The sequence below is a fragment of the Condylura cristata genome, unplaced genomic scaffold, assembly GCF_000260355.1.
Source record: "Condylura cristata isolate star-nosed mole 26May11 unplaced genomic scaffold, ConCri1.0 scaffold00007, whole genome shotgun sequence".
In the NCBI taxonomy this organism is placed as follows: domain Eukaryota; kingdom Metazoa; phylum Chordata; class Mammalia; order Eulipotyphla; family Talpidae; genus Condylura; species Condylura cristata.
Genome location: NW_004567108.1, coordinates 4,494,666 through 4,509,158, shown reverse-complemented (window position 1 = coordinate 4,509,158; position 14,493 = coordinate 4,494,666). Strand labels below are relative to the sequence as shown.

General features: G+C 44.4%; 1 protein-coding gene across 1 annotated transcript in view; it reads left to right on the top strand.

Annotated features, from left to right (window-relative positions):
- Window positions 1-14,493, top strand: part of DNAH5 (dynein, axonemal, heavy chain 5) — a 177,687-nt gene that overhangs the window by 32,793 nt on the left and 130,401 nt on the right. The window contains exons 14-21 of the mRNA XM_004678397.1: window positions 784-1,105; window positions 1,537-1,743; window positions 2,628-2,799; window positions 7,280-7,425; window positions 10,751-10,916; window positions 11,580-11,816; window positions 13,427-13,617; window positions 13,706-13,793. Of these exons, the coding sequence (XP_004678454.1) occupies window positions 784-1,105; window positions 1,537-1,743; window positions 2,628-2,799; window positions 7,280-7,425; window positions 10,751-10,916; window positions 11,580-11,816; window positions 13,427-13,617; window positions 13,706-13,793 (1,529 nt within the window). The remainder of the gene's footprint in view (window positions 1-783; window positions 1,106-1,536; window positions 1,744-2,627; window positions 2,800-7,279; window positions 7,426-10,750; window positions 10,917-11,579; window positions 11,817-13,426; window positions 13,618-13,705; window positions 13,794-14,493) is intronic.

Sequence of the window (14,493 nt, the reverse complement as noted above, 5' to 3'; positions counted from 1 at the left end):
TTAAGTTATAAGTCACAATTTTTAGGTTCTTGTTTTATTGCTTCTTTCCTTGAAGTGTTTTGTGATGCCTATAAAAACACAAATGTTCAAGTAACTTGAAAAAAGTTTTACCTAAATGCTAAGGATTAATACTATTTTTAAAAAGCACTTTGGTGAGCTATGATTGATGAACTGATTCTATTTTGTTTTTCTTAACATGTCACTCAAGTATCATATTCTCTTATTTTTGTTTATGCATACGAGAACTGGGGTACAGGTGCAGGGACTGAGAGGACTCCCCAGAGACAGAGTGGGGAGCAGAAGAGGCAGACTGACTGAAATGTACTGCTGAGGGGAGCCGCGGGGAGACAGGAGAGGTCTGCTGCGCCCTGTGGGTCTCTCCCTGGCTGGGAATGGACTCCTGCTGCAGTGGCTGCTGGAAGCTTCATAGCACTGAGACTTAACCCCTGCGCCACCAGGGAAGCCATGTCAGAATGTTTTAAAATAAATATATATATTTTTTAATATTTATCTATTTATGCTTACAGAACTGGGGTATGGGCCAGAGGTGTGGTGGGTGAGAGGATTCTCCAGAGACAGAGCGGGGAGCAGAACAGGCTGCGGACGAAGTCCACTGCTGAGGGGAGCAGCGGGTGGTCAGGAGAGGTCTGCCGCGCCATGTTGTCACCTCCGGGGCAGGCGGGGATCGAACTCATGCTGCAGTGGCTTTAGTGTCTTAGTGTTGTGCTGTAACCCGCTGCACCCCCAGGGAGGGCCGCAAATCTCTCCTTTCTTTTTAACCAGGTTGAATATACCAAATTTGGGTATTGATGACAAATACCGGTGTATCCTTGTCAACTACGGGGCTGACATCGAGATGGTCGCCAAGCTGTACACGCAGCAGAAGTGTGACCCTCCTTTAGCTCGTGACCAGCCGCCCTTCGCCGGGAAGATCCTTTGGGCCCGGCAGCTCTCCCACAGGCTCCAGCAGCCAATGCAGCTCTTCCAGAAGCACCCCACTGTGCTGAGGGCTGCCGAGGCCAAGCCGGTGATCCGGAGCTACAACAGGGTGGCCAGGTGCCTCCTGGAGTTTGAGGTTCTTTACCACAGGGCATGGCTTCAGCAGGTGAGCCTCCTTGTTTGTGCTCCTCAGAGCTGCCCCTGTCAGGCCTCAGGAAGCCGTGCTCGGGCCTGGACTCTGTCACTCCCAGACAAGTGTTTTTGGGCTGCTTTGTCAGACAGGCATAGTTGGATGTGGTCATCAGTCAAAGGACGTGATGGGAAATGGTGATTCCTTTTGAAAAAAACCATCATGTCATGCTTCTCTGTCGGGGGGAGTATATTGCCCAGAGTGTTGTGTTCAGGGGTCTCCACCAAGACCTGAAAGCCCTTTTCTGAAAGTGAACCTATGAGGAGAGTGACTGAGCCCCTTGTCTTTAATCTGGGCCTCTTGGCCCATGGAGGAATCTTTGATGACCCCGGTGGCCACAAATGGCTGAGCTGGATGCCCTCGGGGGCAGTGACTGCTGTGATGGTGATACCGATCTCCTTCCGTAGATTGAAGACATTCACATAGGCCTCGAGGCTTCGTTATTGGTGAAAGCTCCAGGCACCGGGGAGTTATTTGTGAACTTTGACCCTCAGATATTAACCTTATTTAGAGAAACAGAGTGCATGTCACAGATGGGTCTGAAGGTCTCACCGTTTGCAGCTGCCCTTTTCCAGAAGCGGGATATATACAAAAAGAACTTCAGTCACATGCAGGTATGATATATGATATTTTCATTCACCCCCCCCCCCCCCACTTTCCTGCTTAGTATTAAAAACACCTGGTGGTGCAGCACAATTCAAGCACTGGTTGTCTACTCCGTGCCTGTGGGCTTTGGGTCTTGCATCAAGACTTGGCCTATCACCTCGGCAATAGGCTGGGACCGAGCTCGGTGATGTGACCCCCTGGGTGATGGGCATGGTCCACAGGGGCGCTAAGGTCAAGATGCATGTGCCACTAGTGTGCAGAACGAATGAATGAATGGACTCAGCGGTGCATGAGCTGAGGTGCTGCAATGTGACTTTTGCTGGTTCAGATTATGACTTGCCCACTGAAGTTTTTTTAATAGCAGGTGAGAAGCTCTTCTCTTACAGTCTTTTTCTTTTCTTCAGAATTGGTTGGATCAGGAATTTATGTTTATGGTGAGATTCCTTGTCCTTAGCTTTATTCTTACTTTGTTTGGCTGGTCTACCTGCCAAGCAGCTAGTGGAACCCTAAAGCTGCACCCTAATTAAATGTCATCCTTCTGGATAAAAAGCAACTGTGAAAAGATATTAAAAGTGGGATATTTGGGCCCTCCCTGGTGGCGGAGCAGGTTAAAACACAGCACTAAGAAGCTAAAGCTACTGCAGCATGAGTTTGATCCTCGCCTGCCCCAGAGGTGACCCACATGGCGCGCAGACCTCTCCTGACCCGCCCGCTGCTCCCCTCAACAGTGCACTTCATCAGTCAGTCTGTTCTGCTCCCCACTCTGTCTCTGGTGAATCCTCTCACTGCCCCTGAGCCTCTGGCCTGTGCGCCAGTTCTGTATGCACAAATAAATAAATCTTAAAAAAAAAGTGGGATATTAATTGATTATTTAATCCCTGTTTTACTGCAGATGATGTTGGCTGAATATCAGAGGGTGAAGTCTAAAATGCCTCCCATCCTTGAGCAGCTGATGGCCCCCCATTTGGCGAAAGTGGACATGGCTCTCCAGCCTGGCCTCTCCGCACTCACCTGGACATCCTTGTACATCCCGGCGTATTTGGAAAATGCTTTTGCTCATATCAGTAAGTTTGTCTAGTGGCTTGTTTTCCCTCAGTTTGAAAGGCTGAGTTTTGCATGCTGTTGTATCATTTCTTAGGATCTTATGATACAAAAAATATTGAAATGAGGAATATTGATACTATTCCTAAGCAGTTTCCTAAAGACTTTTACGAAAATACATAATTTAACTAATATTCTGGGAACGATGCATACTCATTACTTGCTTTTATCTGCAAAAATGAGCTACAGGTTAAAAAAATTGTATTTATCATTGGACATTGGAATTGACAGGAGCTTTAGAGTCGCTCAGCTTTTTATAGTATAGATGGGGGTGCTTAGGGACCCCACCTCTGAGTGAGGATACGCACCACTTTGAAATACACATAAGGTGGTGTATTCCATAGACGTGATTCAGGGGGCATAGGCAGGATGCCAAGGAGGGGTCTGGCCAGCTTATCCTGGCATCCGCCAGCGCGAGCAGGTTGGGCAGGTTTCTTCTGTGGAAGGTCCTTTGGCGCCTCCGCTGCCCGTGTCCAGTGGGTCTTCAAGAGAGGACTGAGGCATGTGGCATTTCCCAGAATTCCCCCACTGCCTCCTTGGAGGATCTGAGGACACCTCAGAGACTTGCCGTGGTAGCCGGGGGGTAGAAATTGGCACGCAGCAGGCAGCGTGTCCAGGAAGCCTAATCTCTCTCCTCCTCTGGAGCTCTGCCCCTCTCCTGGGGCAATGTTCCCCATGTTTTTTATTTATTTAAAAGTATTTATTTATGCACACAAGAATTGGGGTACAGGCCAGGAGTGAGAGGCTTCCCCAGAGACAGAGTGGGGAGCAGAACAGGCAGATCGACGAAGTACACTGCTGAGGGGAGCAGCGGGCGGGTCAGGAGAGGTCTGCCGCGCCCTGGGGCTCTCTCCCTGGCCGGGGATCAAGCTCGTGCTGCAGTGGCTGTGGACAGCTTCATAGTGCTGCGCTTAACCCGCGGCGCCTCCAGGGAGGGCCCACTGTCGCCATGCCTCATAGGTCAGAGTAAGTTCGACCTCAAGAGCCCCATGGATCACGCCCTCCTGTGGTGTTCCCAGTCGCCAACTGTACATTTGCTTTCGTTTACTGGCTTGTGCACTTCCACCTAGTTCCCCACACTGAATGCCAGGGGGTGAAGTCGGGCTTTGTATCGCTCCCGCTGGGCCCGCATTAGCCTCATGAATTCGTAACTGCAGTGGTTTTGGCAATGAACCTTTGTAGTTCTTTACCTCCTTAACCCCATTCGTACCTTTTGAGTCCATCACCTCATTTCAGGGTCACTCCTTCTCGGGCTCCCTTCTAGATATCTCTCAGGACACCTCCGTTATTTATCTTCTGTCTCTTCTCTCTCCCTTCTCCTCCCCCTCCCCAGACCCCCTCCCAACCTTTTTCTTCCTCAGGTTTTTCTCTTAGTTTTGCATTTATGACTCCTAAAGTCAAGCTATCTATAGCCTACTATATCAAGCACTGTCTTAGAAGCAGGTTTTCACTCTACCTTCCAGGTGTGTTAGAGCTTGGAAAGGTTCAGCTATTTGCCTATAGGGCCGAATATGCAAGAATGTTGGAGAGCTAGTCCTGGGTTGGGTGCAGGAGGGTGGGGATTACCACGGGCACCCTCCTTCCCTCTTCATTTTGTTTCGGAGCCTGGGGACTGGATTCAAGACAGATTGGAAGGGGCATTAGCAAACTGAATGATGTGTGTTTTGGGCTCATTAAAAGTTGGAGATTGAATAATATAAAATGTACTATCAGATAACCATAACATGAGAGCAGTGGAGAAGATTGTAGATTTAATCTTAAATTAGACCTTTAATTTAAGATTGGAAAATTGATCCAGAGATAGTAAATGGTTTCTAATGCTCCATAAATGTAAGCAGGAATGAAGAGTTAATAACCCAATTTCCTGCCCTTAAAACCAGTATTCTTTCCAAATACCTCTCCTCAGAAACTAAGACAAGAGGAAATTGGCTAAAAATCTAGAAGGAGGCATTTATAAAATGTGTAAAGACTAATTAAATTATCACAGCAGATTAGAAGATGCTACCAAGGTGGACTAAGGAATATTTAGTATTAGCATGTTAACAACTTGTATTTCTTGTAGAATATTGCTGGGTATGGGAAGCTAATGTCCAAAGAAATTCTTCTTTGATTCTTTTTCTTTTTTTAAATTTTAATTAAGGACCTAAGGTCCAACAAAGATTAAAGTCTGGCTGGTTAAATTGTTGACTAAACAATGGCTGGATTCTTTCTTATTTTTAGTATTTATTGAATTTGTTTTAAAGATTTATTTATCTATATATACAGAACTGGGGTACAGGCCAGAGGTGCAGGGGGTGAGAGGCTTCACCAGAGACAGAGCGGGGAGCAGAACAGGCAGACTGAGGAAGTACACTGCTGAGGGGAGCAGCAGGCGGGTCAGGAGACGTCTGCTGTGCCATGTGGCTCACTCCCTGGCCAGGGATGGAATTCTGCTGCAGTGGCTGCCATAGCTTCACAGTGCTGTGTTTTAACCCATTGTGCCACCAGGGAGGGCCCAGTATTTATTGAATTTTACTGTTTATTTAGTTTTTGCTCATCACCACTTATCATCAGGAAAAGGCAAACCAAAGCCACAGTGAGAAAACACCTTCTATCTGTGAGAATGACACACGTTAAAAAGACCAAAAACAAATGTTGGAGGGACGTGGAGAAGAAGGATTGCTCACACATGCTTGGTGGGAATATTCAGCCTCTGTGGAAAACAGTATGGGGGTTCCTCAAAAGTTTCAAAGTGGATCTTCCCAGTGACAGAGCAATTCCACTCCCGGGTATCTACCCAAAGAACACAGAAGCACTAACCTGAAAGGAAACACACTCCGATGTTCATCACTGCACTATCTGCAATAGCCAAACTATGGAAAGTGTCTAAATCCAGGCAAATAGATGGGGGGCGATGGTGTGTGTGAGCAGTGGAGCACTGCTCAGCCACTGACAAAGGTTAACTCTTGGCATTTGCTACAACACATGTGGAGATGGAAGGGCGATGGAAGTGAAATAAGCAAGAAGTGGAAAGGCAAAGGATGGTGTCACTAATGTGTGGAATATACAGAAGCAAAAGGAAAAGTCAGATTAAGCCCGCTGCTCCCTTCAGCAGTGAGCTTCATTGATCTGCCTGTTCTGCTCCCTACTCTGTCTCTGCTGAATCCTCTCACCGCCCCCGCACTTCTGGCCTGTACCCCAGTTCTATATGCATAAATAAATGAATCTTAAAAAATAATTAGCTTAGGCATGGCTGGTGTCTTTTCGATCTTTATTTTTAGTAAGTAAATGTATTTAAGTGTTTACATCTCTGACACATCATGTGTCTATGACATACGAAACCAGACTTCTCTGTATTCAAGTTTAGCTTCATTTCCGGGAAGAAAGTCATGTCAAAAAAGAGACAGTTTCTTGTATCTGTTGAAAATGTGTCAATTCTTAACATGGACATTCACAACCATCTTTCCTACTTTTGATATACAATTATTATTAATTTCCTTCAGAATTAACCTTTCCATTCATGGAACTTGGTGCTCAAGATAATGTCAGCATAACTTAAAAAAAATACTTTATGGTAGGAATCGTAAAAGAAAAATTAGGGAATTCCATTTCAGTTCTGTCTGTGAATACAACCTGAGGAATCGGCATTGGGGTGAGTGTTAAAGGTGCAAGGATGGAAATGATGAACGCTGGGAGATAAGAGGTTGAGTAGACAGTGCGGTGTAAGCAGAAATAGACCAGTGCCTATGGGTGATGCCAGAGGCGCTAGCAGAAGCGGGTGATGGGAGGTGGATGATGGGGGGGGAGGGTCCCTCAAGTGCAGGTTTCCCTGGAAATCTGCAAGTCGGATGTCCCTAGATAGTGTGATTTGTTAGGTCATTTTGGATCTGGGAAAGCTGTTACCATTGGTTAATCTGGAGAACTTTTTGTGTGTTCCTGGATATTCCTGACCCTCCCCAAAAGCCCTGTCACATCATATCCAATAGGAATATTCTACTTTGGGATAATGGGGAAACCTGATTTCGGCAGACTAAGAAAGATGTTTAAAGCAAGAGGAAAGTCAAATGGGAAGCGGAGGCATGGAGCAACACTAAGTCCAACTTTTACTACTGCAATTTAGTCAAGTGTTGGTTTCTTTTTTTAATATTCATGTATTTATGCACACAAGAACTGGGGTACAGGCCAGAGGGGGGTTGAGAGGATTCCCCAGAGACAGGTGGGGAACAGAACAGGCAGAGTGACTGAAATACACTGCTGAGGGAGCAGCAGGGAGGCAGGAGGGGTGTGCTGCACCCTGTTGGCCACCTCCTGGTTGGGGTTTGAACCCCGCTGCAGTGGCTGCAGATAGCTTCATAGTGCTGCGCTTTAACTCCTTGCGCCACCAGGGGGCGCTCCAAGTTTTTTTTTTTTTAAAGACAAAACACTATACTTAATCTCTTTTATTCGCTTTTGTTTTACCCAAAGAGGACCTGGAGCTGTTACTCGACAGAGTCAACGATCTGATCGAGTTCCGCATCGACGCCATGCTGGATGAAATGAGCAGCACAATCCTCTGTCGGCTGCCGCAGGAGGAGCCGCTCACTTGCGAGGACTTTCTCCAGATGACGAAGGTTATTGGAAGATGGATGTTTTTATTTAGAAATGATTTTGTGGTTCATTTTTCATGAGGGCATTTATTGGAAGTATAAATTGCACTTTTTTTCTACCTGTGATTGGTTCGTCGAAGGTGTGTTTCAAACACGGAGTCTCCTGACAATTTGAAAATGAAGAGGAATGTATTTAAGGGGTCACTTAGGTGTGGGAGCAAATAATTTCTTTTCAGGGAAATCAATGTGAAACACACTCTCATTTTTACGTATTTTATTTTTTTTGAAGGGTGGTTATTTTGCTGAGGAGCTTCTAGTTAGCCAGGAGTTACCATAGGACAACTGTGTGAAGCAGATGCTGGATAGCATTTCCTCTTCACACATTTCTGTAGAAGGGAGTTTCCCATACTGGTGTGGCACGTAGTTTTGCAACCATTGCTGGGGAATTTGGGGCGGTGGAGTCTGCTTTCAAATGACTTACAGGCAAGACTTCCCGACCTTCCCTCTGATAATTGTTTGTACATTAACACATTCAAGCCAGTGTCTTCTGAAGGTCTCCTGGGAAAAGCCCGGTTGACTTCCTTCAATCCATTATTTCTCAGACTTATTCATAAATGCGATACTTTCTTCTCTGTGTTAGGATTAAATCCTGAGCACACTGCTGTGAAATGCTCCTTCAGCATCACATGGATTATTCCTGAGGGCATCATCAGTATAGATTTTAATACGGTATATCAGGCATCATCTGTGTTAGGCCATTCACGTAGTAGACCACTACATCGAGTGGAACTCAGCTTAGACGGCTGCATCATAAGGAAGAAGACTGGGGAAATTTAGAGTAATGCATATACAGGCTTCTTTTATGCTTCCATTGTCTCACGAGGCATCCTACAGCGCTTACCCTCTCCCTGCAACAAACATGCCTCCCATTGCATGATTCATGGGTAGCATTAGGCGCCAGGTTGAGCGGGGGTGCTGGGAATTCCTAGTGCCAAGCACCCACATTGCCAGCACCTGTGTGTACAAGTGGAGGGGGTAGATCATCTGGTTTACTTGGGTTGGGCTTCTTCTGGGTGGGGCAGTGGAGATTGGAAGAGTGATGGAGTCAGGCTGTTCATTGCAGTATCACATGTCACAGGAGAGGGTTTCTACTGGGAGTGGAGGTCAGTAGACCCAGGGAAAGTGGATTGTCTAGAGGGCTTCTGGCCAAACAAGTCATGGGAATCAGGGACCGATGGGGCACCATGCTGGTTAGTCAAGGAGTTGCCTATCTGAAATTTGGACGACAGGTGTGTTCTTGTGAGTTCAGCATGCAAATGTTACCATAAAGGTTAGTTGATGAAACAAAGCAGGGTGGTTTCAGGCAGCTTCTTTTATTTATGATGTTTGATGCAGGGAGCATTATTTTTTATTTAAAATGTATATTTTTTAAATTGAGGTAATGTTTATTCATAATTTTGTAAATGACTCAGAGCAGAGGTTCAGACCCCTTCAGATGTATGTTACCAAGCCATGTCCACAGGATGTATGGAGCATTTTAATGGACATTTTCCTTGATACTTTTTCATCACCATGTTTATATGCTGTTTACATTTTTATGATCATGTCTTCTCTTAGAATTAAGAGATCTAAAAAACCTATTAGAACAATATTAACCTTTGCGGTTATTGATCCTGTCTTCCAGAACCTTCAGTATAAAGAAATTTTAAAATTTAAAACAGATGTTTCTATTACTGAGAGAACCAGAAAAAGTTCTAGAGAGTTAACTGAAAATTTCTTGTGAAAGCTGGCTCTGAGATAGAGCGAGCACTTCACTGAACACTTGTGTTTTTCCCCCATGTAGGGTCAGAGAATTTAGGGTAGATACTTAAAAAATATTAGTGATCTCTCAGAGAACAAAGAGCTAGCTTACATGAAATGGAACAAGGCTGGCAAACATAGGTTGTGTGGTCACGGGCGTTTTGTTGATCAGTAATAACAGCAGACACTTCTTGAATACTTTGTGGCAATCACTGTTATTGGCATCTTACATACATTATCTTCTTGAATACTCCCAGTAATGGAAGGTCAATTGTACCATGAGTATCATTTTACAGGTGGAAGAATCAAGGCCTGGAAGGATTTTCCAGAATCACTCAGAGCTAGGACTTGAACCCATATAATCTGGTGTCAGAGACTATGGTTGTTACTGGAGGGTACTAACTGTGTCTCACACTTTATAGTCTCTGCTCTATCTCTTTTTTCTTTTTTTTTTTAAGGTTTATTTATTTATTCATACAGAACTGGGGTACAGGCCAGAGATGTGGAGGGTGAGAGGCTTCACCAGAGGCAGAGTGGGGAGCAGAACAGGCAGATCGACGAAGTACACTGCTGAGGGGAGCAGTGGGCGGGTCAGGAGAGGTGTGCCACGCAGTGTGGATCTCCTCCAGGGCAGGCGGGGATCGAACTCATGCAGAAGTGGCTTAAGCTTCTTAGTGCTGTACTTTAACCCGCTGCACCACCAGGGAGGGCCCTGGTCTATCTCTTTTTTCATAGCTGTCCCTGAACAATAATCTCTATGGGTAGAGATTATTAATTGGGTGAAATTGTAAGGCAGGAATACAGTTACTTTATACATTTTTTTGATGATAGAGAAATTTAATGGTTTGTTTCCGAAACATCAGAATGTTCCTATGTTAATGGTATCAAAATACCACGTCCCTCACAGCAATGGAATGGAAGTAAGGGTGCTGGTGATGAGGAAGTAAATGAACCATGAGGCAAATGTTTGGAATGGATGGTCCACCAGCCCATTAGACTCTCAAGATAAATAATGGCGGAACTTGGAGTAGGTCTGGAGGCTATGCCCAGTTTATTACCCAACTGAGTGATAAGTCCTGGACTCTGTCTATGTCATATATCCCTTTCTGTCTGTCATCCTTCAGAATTGATTATGCCCAGATCATCTTAGTTTATATTTGTTAATTTTCATGCTTGGGAAGTATGTATTCCAGTTGAAGTGGAGGGGAATACCTGGGGTTGACTATGGCTTGTTGGCTGAGGAGATTAGGAAGACAGCTAGAGCAGATTTACGTGCAATGAAGACAACTGCATGGGAGCAGAGGCTGTTGGTGATTTTTGGAGTTATTTACTCCACTGCTGAGAAGTAAGTCCAGTTCTGGCTCAGCCATGCTGCGCTAGGTGGTTCCCTGTCTTTGACACCTTCCTTTAAGGATGCCTGACTTGGGTTGGTGTGAGATGTGACCAGGAATCACTAGAGACCAACATCTCATTGGAGGGAGGCTCGCATCATTACTGATGCACCCTCAAGGGATAAACAAATACGATACTGAACTAATTTTCTTGATAGGATCTTTGTATAAATGGTGCTCAGATACTACATTTTAAAAGCTCATTAGTGGAAGAAGCAGTCAATGAGTTAATAAATATGTTGCTGGATGTGGAAGTTCCGTCTAATGAAGAAAGTGAAAAATTCTTCAGTGTGAATAGTGCTGATTCAAAAATTAAAAATTCAGGTAAGAGACGGAGTCACCGTAGAAGGGGCTCATTTCTAGAGTATTTCTGCAAACTGAAAAATTTAATTTTCTACATTCAAATTAACTTCACCTGTCTATGAACACTTTTTATAAGGACATATACGGACATTCAGAAATATGAAACCATGATTCGGAGCCTATTCCAAGGATTTTGCCATTTTTCTTTCACGTCTTGTCACTGTGCACACATTCATTTGCACTTGCTCGTTAGCGCTCCTTACACTTGCTATAATTGTGTTTCTTTACTTGATGGGTTGAGTTGGATGGTTGTGGATTGGGATTCCCCTTGGAGTACATTGACTGTACAGACAAACTTTTGTAGGACACTCGAGAGCCCTTCTCCTGTCAGAGAAGAGTTAACATCCTCAAGGCTTTTTAGTGTTTGGTGGAAGAAAAAGCCAGAACCCTTATCTTGGGTGTTGTCCTTTTAGCCAAGCTCTTGCCGCTCATGTGGGTTTTCCCTCCCACTGGGGTGGCGGAGTCTCCCCTTAGTCTGCTGTGCTGATGGGCGGTTACTTTCCCTACCCTTCCCTCACTTCCCACGGAGGGTGATGTTGGCGCTAGGCATGCGTGTCATTTACCTTGTCTTCAGCTAAATTGCAGTGGGTCGTTGTCTTTCTCCTTCTCCCTCTCTTGTAGCAGCAAAACAAGAAGAAGGAAATTCTGAAAACTTGACATCCGTTAATTCTGGGATTGGTCTCCTGTCTTTGATGACAGTCACCAGAAAGAAGAAAGAGACGGAGATGCTGGTGGAAGAAGCCTGCGAATTGCTGTCTCATTTCAACCATCAAAACATGGACGCTCTTCTGAAGGTCACCAGGAGCACACTGGAAGCCATTCGCAAGCGCATTCATTCCTCTAACACCATCAACTTCCGTGGTAAGATCCCACAATGCCTCCTGGCTGGCGGGTGTATGTGCTGATTGTGTGTGCACTGTGAAGCTCAAATAACTAAGCACCCAACATCGATCATCTGCTCGTAAGTTTGAACACTGAACTTGGGTTACCCCACCAATTCTATGATGTAGGTGCTAACCCCACTCTGAGAAAAGTGAATACAAACAGGTTAGGTAATTTGCTTAAGTCACTTAGATTTTGTTAAAAACATAATTAACTGTCACCATTTTAAATCCTTTTCTAATTAGATGAAAATTAATTAGTCACAGAAAAAATAAATTCTTTAAAAGGAAAATAAATAGAAGGATAATCTCATTGTTATTAGGTAATGAGCTAGTTTTATAAAATGAGAAAGATCTTATTAATCCCATGTTGTCCAAAGCAGAAGATTTTGAATATTTTCATGTTAATTTTGCACTCTCCAGCTCAATTCCTCAGTCTCAATACAGTCATCTCCTCCTCAGGACAGTTCAGAACTTGGTGTCACAATTCCCAGATGAACCACAGAAAGGATCAGATTTAGAGACCTTCTGAAGTAAAATCTTAAATTACAAAACATCTATTTAAATACTACAAAACAGTATCTATTTAAAATGGAAAAATAACAGTATAATAAAATCTTTTTATTTGTTTTGAACACTGGTGTTGAGGGGAGAACACCTCTAATCGTTAATGAAATGTAGATGAATAAAAGTGGAAACATTGCAATACTTTTTTTGATTATCGGCGCAGTCCATTATATTTGATTTCACTTTGCAATGGACAGCCTTTTCTTTAACCTTAGGATAGTATCAGACCTTTTCTCATGTTGGCTGATATGCTGATCTAAATCCCACGACTTCCCAATGTTATATGAAGTTTTATAGAAAGTTCCCACGGACAGACAGTTGCACATATAATATATGTCCACATAGCATGGCTCTACCTGTGTTCTCTAAGAGCCCCTTGTACAAATGGTGAGTTATGCTTTATTTTCTCTCTACTTTTTAATTTCTTGTAACTTTTTTCCGAGGTAATATTGGTTCACAACAATATGATTTGAGGTACAGGTCCACACCTCTTCCACTGCTTGCTACCACACCTGACCAGCACCAACATCCCCCCACTCTCCACCCCAGCCCCCCAGCCCCCTCTTCTTGACTGTTTAACTGCTCCACATGCGGATTCCTCTGTCGGGGTAGGAAAGGCACGTGTTTACTTGCAGCTCCAAGTGGATTATTTGCTCTGATTTTGGCTTGTTTTGGTAGTTACCTGGTCTGCACGCCTTGCTTACTTATCCTACATTTAATTACCTGTTGGCTGCCTGTTCTCTGGACATGTCATCTTTAAGGTTTAAATTGTATCTTAATTGAGCCTGATCTCATGATGGAGATTCCATGTTCCAGTAGATTGTGAGTAGCAGAAACTAATTTGGGTTCCACTTGGGCTCTGGTGAACTAAGCTGATTCCAGTTAGCTTGCTTTCACTCATTCATTCTGATTACACACCCTTGTGTACTTGTAGCAGTACTTCAATTTCTGGGGGGCTGGAAATAGATGCGATCCCATTTTAATTGAGAGCAACGACATCTTCCCTGCTTTGTGTTCATTCAGAGAGCAGCAGCGCCTCGAAAGTGAATCAGAGTGTTCTTCCCATTTTCCGAGCCAACATCATGCTGGCCATCCCCAACATCACCATGGTCCCTGCCCTGGAGGACGTACAGCTGACCCTGAACAAGGCCGTGGACTGCATCATCAGTGTCACCAAGGGGGTCAGACAGTGGAGCAGTGAGCTGGTGTCCAAGGTCAGTGTGGGATGAAGAAGCTGTTTCCTACAGGAACTGCTTCTTCTACAGATAGAATGGAACTGAAAAATATCCTTTTGTATTCTAGAAAAAGATGCATGAAAAAAAAATGGCTGCTTTGAAGAGTAATGGGGACAGTGATTCTGATCTGGAAACAGGAGAAAATGAATCTCAAGGTAAATGCTTTAATTCATTTTAATAGTTGTAAACTAACATGTTCTGAGCTAAACTATATTTTTAAATGTTGGTTAAAAATTTGAGGTATCACAGACTTACCACATTATATTGCTTTCATTCAGGTGGACAACAGGAGTTTGACATCGCCTTTATTCCCAACCTACATCTGCGGGTACATTGTAGTGATAGGTGTATCATTGATTTCTGATAGAATATGGTGATGAGAGCTGAGACAAGAAAGATCTTAATAGCACCTGTGAAAAGTTTAAAACACATATCTGAAAAACAGGGTCGGGCACAAGGTGTTAAAGCACAGCACTGTGAGGCTGGCTGCCGTCACTGCAGCACCAGTTCAGCCCTGGCCAGGGGGTGACCCCCAGGGCACAGCAGACCTCACCTGTCTCCTGCTGCTCCCCTCAGCAGTGTGTTTCAGTAGATCCACCTGTTCTGCTCCCCACTCTGTCTCTGGGGAATCCTCTCACCCCTGCACCTCTGGCCTGTACCCCAGTTCTGTATGCATGAATAAATAAAAATAAATCTTTAAAAAAATAAACAATCACAAAGATGTCTGGACATCTCATTCCTCAGGTCTTTTAATATATTTGTCTAACCTTTTGCGTGTGCCTCTCCCCTCTAATCTCGCTGCCTCTAGCACCTGTAAGTGACACAGTTGCTGCTGATTGCTTTGGCCGCTGCGAA